This window comes from Ovis aries, chromosome 3 (genome assembly GCF_016772045.2).
Source record: "Ovis aries strain OAR_USU_Benz2616 breed Rambouillet chromosome 3, ARS-UI_Ramb_v3.0, whole genome shotgun sequence".
Taxonomy (NCBI): Eukaryota; Metazoa; Chordata; class Mammalia; order Artiodactyla; family Bovidae; genus Ovis; species Ovis aries.
The window spans coordinates 149550773-149559896 of NC_056056.1; the positions used below are offsets into that span (position 1 = coordinate 149550773).

At 37.9% G+C, this 9124-nt stretch overlaps 1 protein-coding gene across 11 annotated transcripts in view; it reads right to left on the reverse strand.

Moving 5' to 3' along the window:
* CNOT2 (CCR4-NOT transcription complex subunit 2) overlaps window positions 1-8338 on the reverse strand; it is a 126165-nt gene extending 117827 nt beyond the window's left edge. For 8 of the 11 annotated variants that reach the window (XM_042246918.1, XM_012174558.3, XM_012174547.3 and 5 more), the window contains exon 1: window positions 8291-8338. Coding sequence is in view for 2 of the 11 variants with exons in the window: in XM_012174558.3 (XP_012029948.1) it covers window positions 8291-8295 (5 nt within the window). In the remaining 9 variants the exon portion in view is untranslated. Of the gene's footprint in view, window positions 1-7436; window positions 8029-8290 lie in introns of those variants that run through there. The other 3 variants (XM_060412790.1, XM_060412781.1, XM_060412782.1) reach the window with 2 other exon arrangements.
* Window positions 8339-9124: the final 786 nt, after the last annotated feature.

Sequence of the window (9124 nt, forward strand, 5' to 3'; positions counted from 1 at the left end):
ATCAGCACTGCAAAATAGGTACTGCTAGAAATACAATATAGGTATAAGTTCCTAAGAATGATTATATCATTAATTTAGACTCTTTCAGTATTTTAATTTACTGACATAATGTTAAATTTCGTGCCTGCAAACAGAATCAAATACAACATTCAAACTCTGCCTGGCCTAAAACTTACATAACAAATCCCAATTCCACTCATTAACATAAAAGTTTTCATTATGGACACTGGTTTATATATATATAGCAAGTTCTCTGGAAAATAACAAACTACAAAATTTCAAAGTTGTTAATAATTAAAAAATCCTGCCAATGTAAATACAGAATATGTTATATTTAACAGAGGAAAAAAAATCCTTCAAAATACACTGAAACATCAAGTCTGTAATTTAATTATAAATCACCTGTGGAACCTAAAATTTCTCCCTGAAGTACAAATCTGATTTTCACTCACATTGTTCAAAAAAACTGGTTAATTATTCCTCATCATATAAAAAAAAAGTCTCTCACTTTTTTGGCAATTCATTCCTTCAGTCAACTTCTCATGAGGTCCAAAGATTCAATCAAGTACTACAGATTACTTTGTCATTCTCTAAATCTAGTCTATCCTTCCAGACTTTCTTGTATTTGCAGGGCTGATTCCATATCCCCCTCCCCCACCTAACTGAACCACCAAATCACCCTTCAGAACCTGGTTCAAACATCACTGACCTGAAACCAACTCTTTCCTTTCCTCAGACAAGGTTGTTCTACTCTAGTATGTATCCACAGCATTCATCACAAAACTGAACTTCAAGAATTAATTTACTGCACCTCTAATAGTTCATGGCACATGGTAATATTTCTTGAACTGAACAAGGAAATCTAAGTAAACGTGAAAATCATTACTGATTAGTTTCTAAGAAAAGTCTATCAAAATACTGCAAAGTCAGAATCTCTTAAATGTTTTGATTATCCTATGCAAACACAAAGTTTTAAGTTTGTTCTCCTTTATAATTTTCCACTAATAGAGAGAGATACCCCTCATTCCACCAGATCCAGAAAACATTATCATGACCTCTTAAATGGAGAGTAATTCCTCCTCTCTATAAGCTACTGGGTCTATCAAAACATTTTCAGCAGTTGGAAGACAAAGATTTACATCTGAATCATCTCTTTTTCCCTTTCGAGTTTGCCCCTATTTATGCAGAAAGCACTAAGTAACTACTGATGAAATTCCTTGTTTTCATCAAACATGAAAAACTTGACTCATTTTAGGGTCTTCTTTCTGCATGGAAAAACATTAACCAGATTTTTGCATGGCTGTCTTCTTTCTCACTTTCTGTTCAAAAGCTACCACCAGAGAGGTCTTCCCCTCATTACCCTACTTACTTAAAATAGTCTCCTCCTTCCATCCATAACCAATTGCTGTAACTGTATGCCCCCTTTATCTTCTTCATAATTGCCATCCTCTGAAATTGTGTTTGTTTACTATGTCTCCCCACCTAAGATGTTAGTTCCATGAAGGCAGAGACTTGTCCTGTTCACCATCATATATACCCAGCACTTACTATAATATGTAGAAGAGAATAAACACTCAAATTATTAAAGGGTTTAGTTGAAAATGTCTACTCAAAAACAAGCAAATTCTGTGAGAGAAGACAAAGTCTTGATTTTTTAAAAATACATAATTATAGGTTGGAAGTGACTCTACATCAAGTTCAGCAGTAACATCTTCATACAATCAGAGGTCAAATTTCCTGAAGCGCTGGACTATGTATAACTATTCTACACATATGTATCTATTTTCGGATGTGTGACTCATAAACATACAAAACATACAGAACACAGAAGTGCATCAAGTGTCAAATTTAAAATTTGGTGACTGTAATCTGTTCTGTCAGGTTAAATAGTTTTGCTATAGACCTCAAAGATTGGCCTGGCATGTCAATAAATATATGTACAATTTCTCTTCAGTGTGCCTAGATTAGAAAAGTTCTATGGCTCTGAAATTTTTCTAACGTAAGGCCAGACACGCTCACTCATAAAATTATAAAAACAATACCCTTAAAGCACTATTTCGTGTACTACTAAATCAAGACAAAGTTCAACACATGATCTCCTCAAAAAATAACTGTGCAATAGTAAGTAAACTTGTAAAATGTGGTGTCTGTGATACAGTATTATTACTTACTCTCATTATAACACAGGATTATCATTAAAAGTTTTGGTGCTTCTTGAATATGTTTATCATTTTTTAAAATGTGAGCAGCTACTGTGTTCTGCCAAAAAGTCACTTGAAACACAATTTCCTAATATTTCTCTTTCAAATTTCCATATTAAATGATCCTGAATCTAAAGGATGATCAGTTAAAAACAAACCTTCTACTTACACCTACTTGATTTGATAAATCAGGACTCTCCCTATAGAGCAGCATTAAATTAAGTGAGAGAGACATTAGATGCGAGATTCAATCTAAGGATAAAATGGCCTTCAAAATTCCCAATTACTAATTTTCATGCTAATCAAAACAAATTGACTGTTCTATCTTTAAGTTAATGTTAAAATTTAACCTTATTAAAAAGTTTAAACTTATTTTAACACAACATTAAAATGACACTATAAAATTATAGTGGTATATTATGAAAGTGCTTTGAAGACTACCAAGTATTTTTTTTAAACGTACATGATTAAGTAGTAAAACAAAGTCAAAAGGAATGAGGTCCTTTGAATAGCATAGTAAACTTAGTGATTATTATTATTTTACCAACCTATGAAGGACTCTCACAAACAGAAAATTAAGTACAAAATTTGTATGAATAGCATCACAATCTATAATGTAAAAAGTTAATATAAAAACACATTCCTGCCAGATATGACACAAAACCAAATGTTCCTCTCCCAAACACATTGTATTATTAATACTTGATCAGTCATTACATTTTGTCCAATGTTGATAAAAAATGGTTGTTTCAACATTCAAAAATATAAATGGAAAATGATATATCAATATGTTTGAAAACAGGCAACCTATTCACTGTTACCTAAACTGCCAGAACACAAATTTTTCTCTTATTTTATCATTTCTTAGCAAATACTTGGCAAAGTAAATATGTACTGTGTGTGCATTCTCATCTACTGTCACATAAGGAAAGACATTTCAATTCAGTAAAAGCACAGAAAAAATTGGTGTCCCAAGTACTAGAACAAATTCTCTCTGTATCTTTCATAGCTTTCTGTCATTAAAAAGTCAATGAAAAATACACAGGCAAATGAGACATTTCTAAGATCTTAAGTCAAATGTTAACATCTCCAGTATGCAATTCTGGAAGTCATTTACTGTTTTTATTTCTATAGCTCAAAAAATGAACAGAGTATTGGTACACAATCTCTTATCCAAACCTTTAAAGGCCAGATATTTCTCAGAACTGGAATTTGTCAGATTTTATAAAGTTAAGATAGCATATGTATCATATATGACCTAAAACCTCACAGGGTGGCCTAGGCAGCACTTGCAATCAAATACATTAATATTTCTACATAAAAATGGAAAATCAGGTTAAGACTGCTAAGACTATGATTAGGCTACTAATTTCAGTTGGAATTTGCCATCATGTTTGCTTTTTTGAAAAAGTCCATTTTTAGATCTTTTTGAAATTTAGACAGCCAATAAAAATACATTAAATCATCTTACCCAATTTTCATAAGGAGAACGGTATTCAAAAACTAGAGAACTCTTACTTTGTACTAGGCACTGGGCCAGGCATTAGGAGTAAAAAGGTGGAGAAAGGCAAGGACATAGAATCTAACTTCAAAAAGCCCAAATCTAACAGTATCTCATGGTTAAGCAACTGTAAATATATATTATGGGGTAAATACAAAATATCTCCTTCATGCTCTGATCTTAATCATACAATACAGCAAGAAATGTAGACCTAGATACTGCCAGAAACATTCTGCTACTTTTTAAAGTCCTGTTCTTACTCCAAACACACTTCTCTTAGAAGCTTGTTATCTAGTTTCCCATAGGTTATTACGAAGCAAAACTGTAAGAAACAATTCAAGGAAGTAAAGGAATACAGGATGCCCTTCTTCCCCATCCCCTTTTCCAATCTTCTTCCAACGTGTGGACTAGGAAACGGCATAATGACAGCACTAAGTGTCAAGTGACAATCTGGCACTAGTCCAGTTTATTGGATATTTATTGATAACCAAGTATTACACATTTAGAAGGTACTAGAAATGTAAATATAAGTAAGACAAAGCCCTACCTCTCAGGTGCTTACAATCCAGTGGAGGTTATTATGGATGGTGGGGATGGACAGTAAATTAGAATACAGTGTGACACACTCAATAATAGAAATCTGAGGAATAAAAGCAGTACAGCAGAAGGATTTGGGAAATCAGGAAAGCTTTCATTCAGAAAGTGACACTATAGGTTCATTAAGACAGTGGCACTATGTCGTTTTGAAAAATAAAGTTTGTCAAACAACAGAGAAGTGATAGTAAAAATATCACCACCACTATCCCATTCAAGCCCCACATAAAAACATAAGCATGAAAGGAAAAAAAAAAAAAAAAAAAGGCACGGGGGAGTTGGGGGCGGTGTGTGAGGGTAGGGGGGATACCTTCAGGGTAACTGGCAAATATGTCCAAAATATCAAGCTTTATCTAAACAGACTTAAATTCCCCAGTCTAAATATATACAAACCATTAAAGTGTATCCAGAAAAAAATTTTTTTTTAATTTATTTTGCATCTCATGATTATATAAGCTATGAGGTCTTACCAAAACACACTATAAAACATTTTATTAATTCACAGTATAGCATACCCCCAAGCAATAATATCAAGAGATTATCATCTGTATTTCAGAGAACTAAGAGAAAAAATAAACCACTAGGAATTCCAGGTCATTTCTAATAGTACAGACAAAGTAAATAAACAAACAAACCATATCAGCATGAGCCATATCAGACTTGTCACAAGAGGAGTTTTAAGAGTTTAAAAAAGGATGTCAAACAGAAAAGCAAAAGCAAAGGAAAAAATATATATATAGTCCAATGAAAAAAACCAAGGTAAAAATTATATAATAATTTTATATATAATATATAATAACTTTTACAACTCATTAGTCTGTTCTATTTGTTTTCAAAAGTAGACTTTCTAAACAGACATCAATTTTAAGTATAGATATTTCAAAAAAATCTAGTAAAATTTACAAGGAAATTCTACTCCTTTAAGCATTTGGGGTAGAAATCATCCATAGTAAAGGAAGAACAATCACACCTATCATCAACCAAAATGATTCCTTTGTTATCAATACTATGATATCAGTAGTGTGTGTGATTCTATTCCAACATTACAGTGCAACTCAGTTTAACTCTGCCTCTAAAGAGGCCCTACCTGGAACCTTGGCTTCTTTTGCTTCTTTGTGTCACAACATCTACTAGATGTCTAAGTAACAAATAAAATCTTAGTAGTATCTTTTCCTAACATTGTATCACTATTTGCATAAGTTGTTCTCATGCCTAATAAGCAAGTACATGGACAGTTTGCTTTTAAATATGTAATTATAACAGAATGAACTTTCTACAGTTAAAAATGTTAAGACAATTAAAAAATACTGTTTAACACTGCTTTTAACAAGCCAAAAAAAAAAAAAAAGTTGACTTATTTTTATCAATCTAGTAACGTCTAGTATTATTTCATATGTAAACATGAAGCATACTTTTTCTTTTCGCACATTATTAGAAAATCTTATGAAGCATATTTGTGAATGAAAAGGTAAACCTATCATTTCCCAGAGGTTGCAAAAGACTTTGCAAAGGTCTTTCAAAATACAAATACTTTTAATACCAGTATCTACTGAAAAGATTAAAAACCAAAACAACTGGGTTAGAAGCACTTCTAATAAAATCTACTCATAAATCTAAGTAATTACTTTTGAACAAAGAATTTTCAGATTATAACTAACTGTGAAGTATCTCTGAGAAATCAAAGAGTAAATTAAACATCTAAAGTTATTAAGTAAAAACATAAGTAACTAGGTCTCGGGGAGGAATATCATTCTGAAGTTTATTTTATCTTCAAGATCAAGTAATTCGAAATGGAAGGGAACATGAATCACTCATGCATTATGCTCTCATTTTTCTGCCACAAAAATTTACTTTAAAACTAAAGTATTTCAGAAACTAAAAATCTTTAAAAGGCTGTATCTGTTGGTTGGTTAAATATATAAGCAATTCTAATTCCCCAAGAGTATCAGATTAGGTTACAGATATCTTTATACAGTATACTTATAATAAAAGGGTTCTGCCAAAAAACGATGCTCACAGTATTTTTATTGTTGCAGCATTAATCAAGATGCCAAAATGTGAGTTTCTCAATTTCTATCTAAAATACAAAGTAATCACAGAAGTCACTGGACTTCAAGCCCTCAAGCAGGGGAAAAAATGAGAGAAAAGAACCTTTTTAAAATTAAATGAGGATCTTAAAAGGTCAAGAAACAAGTGGAACACAAGTTCTCTTCTTTTTACATGTATCTTGTATTTTTCCTTTAGGTTTAATATTACACAAGAACTACAAACTGAAGAGATGTTCAACACGACAAAGTTAACTAAAGATCTTGATCTACTAAGGAGTATTTCAGGAAAAGAGATCTGAATGTACACATCAAACTGTCTGAATGTAGCCATTTAGTCATTTCAGACCACTGCGATTCTTAACCAACTCCTTACACCTAGGACAAAGTTATCTTCCAAAGTTGCAAGAGAGACGTGTTCACTGGTAACACGTTTGAGAACTTGTCAAATATACTAAGTATTTACAAACAACATAAACCCAGTATGTAAACAAATATTTTCAAATTTCTATCCCCTGCCTCCGTATTTATTACTTCCACTTAAGTTGTTTTAAGGGGCAAATAAAGCTGCACTTAACGATTCCAGAGGTCTAGAAATTCCTAATATCAAGCATGACAGAAAATTTGTTCAGCTTTGAACTCTAAATTCAAGCAAGGCCTCCCTCGTGACAGATTCTAACTAGGTGCTTCCTACCATTTCACCAAGAATCCAAGGGTTGCTATCAATGTATTTAATTATTAGAAAACGACTAGAAGATTAAGAAAGGAATAGAATTCTCTGACCAAGAGTTTTATGAAACAAAATGTATTGCATTCCGTCTTCTGGATGTTAAAAACTGAAGGCATCTGCTCAGATTCTAAGAGAGTTGATGCTTAGGTTCCTCTCAAGAGGGTGGCACCCGTATGTAAGACTTTTATGGTTGTAATATCGTACCCACAGGGCCTGAAAGAAATGCAAACTTAAGACCTTGGAAATGTTCTCATTAAAAACAAAAACAAAAAACCTCATATTCGCTAAGGACCACAGTTACCAAGAGTTAGAGGCTTTTTCTCCTAAACGGACAAGAGCCTGAACTAAGTTTTAACCCTACTCACTTCTTCCGTGAACTTTTCAGTTAGACTCAAGACAGCAAAAGGTGGAGAGGCCCCGGCGGAAGTAGAAACCTAGGGCTCGCAACTTCACAGACCGAGGCGTTTCGGGTTCCTCCGCCGCCCCAGGACTCTCCGGACTCAGTCACTACCAGACTACGGAAGCTTCACCCTCCGGGTGCGGAAGCAGAGGAAGCATCACAGTTGCACTCCTCCTTCCACCATACACAGCCTTCGGTACCCCAGGGCCTGGCAGCTCCTGAGACCCGTTAGCCAGTCCAGGATCCCCCATCTTTCACATATACATACACAGAAACAGACAAGTTGCAGATGATGTACGTGTATTGAGAATGTGAAATGCCAAAGACCGGGGCAACTGCTGGGAAGGCGGCAGCGCCGTCTAAAGCGGGCCCGGGGTCCTTGGCCACCGCCGCTGTCGCCTTCTCTTCTTCCCCAAGAAGCAGCGCGGCGGAGGCTTCTCCGTGCTGGCGGGAGCCCGGGGGAGAGGAGTCTGGGGGAAGCCCCAGCGCCAGCCGAAGGGACAGGGCCTAGGATCCAGAACTGCCGCTGCAGCTACCCGACTACAGCGACGCTTTACGTCCCGTCCACCACCCTCCCTATACACACCCCCTCCCTCCCTCCACCGCCACCACCCCCCCTTCCCCGCCCGCTCCGCTCTCCCTCTCTCGATTGGAGCCGAGACAAAAGCAACGGGAAGCGGCGGGCCGGGACGCTGCCCGCGGACCCCGGGCGCGACCGGCCCGGCCCCGAGGCATTCCCCCGCCTTGCGAGGGCCCCGAATCCGCCGCTCCCGCCGCGCGCCCCGCTGCCAGACTTCCGAAAATTTGCCAAAAACTCACCGCATGAATTTTCTTGTCCCGCGGATCCAAGATGGCGACGTATCCACCGCGGAGGCTGCTGGGAGCAAGACCTTTACCCTCTGACCCCCGCCGTGACCCCCGCCGTTCCGACTTCCCTCCAGGCGGCGGCGGCGGAAGAGGGGAGCGGCGACTGTGGACCGGACAGAGTTGGGGTTGGGTAGTCTGTTTCTCACGCGTTGGAGAGGGTACTCGGAGGGGCCCTTCAGTACCTCGCTTTCCTCCTCGCGGCCCCCACCTTCTCTCTCACCGACTCACCGGGAGGCTCGTAGCTACTCCGCAGTCGTTACAGCGAGTAGGAACTCTGCTGCCGCTAGGCTCCCCTGGGTCCAGGTTGCTTCGCGCGGGCCACGGGCCCTAGGTCCGGGAAGGATCGCGGGGTCCAGGGGCGGGGAATGGTGAGGTGGCGTCGGTCCGCCCTTCCCGGGGACTCGGAACGTGTTTGTGTTTGTGTTCAGCACTTCATCCCCCACCCCTCTACCCCCGTCGTCTGCCTAGTACCGGCCCTCCCTCCCTCTGCTCCCTGAAACGCATCTGATCGCTGTCCAGTTTTCTTCCTTCAGACCCCGAACCCTCCGGTGCTTGTGCGCGCACTTCCAGGGACCAGCAGCACGTCACCATCACTTTCTGAGAAGTGAGTGATCGTCAGCCGAAACCGTTGGTATTTTAACTCGTCACGCTTCCTATTTTATTATTATTTTAACTTTTTGGGAGGGAGCGTATTGAGGGAGGGGGCAGGTTTTTGAAACTCTGTTGGTTGAGCTTTCCTGAGTCAGACTAATAGCATTTTCTCATTCTCACTCCCCAATGCCCACG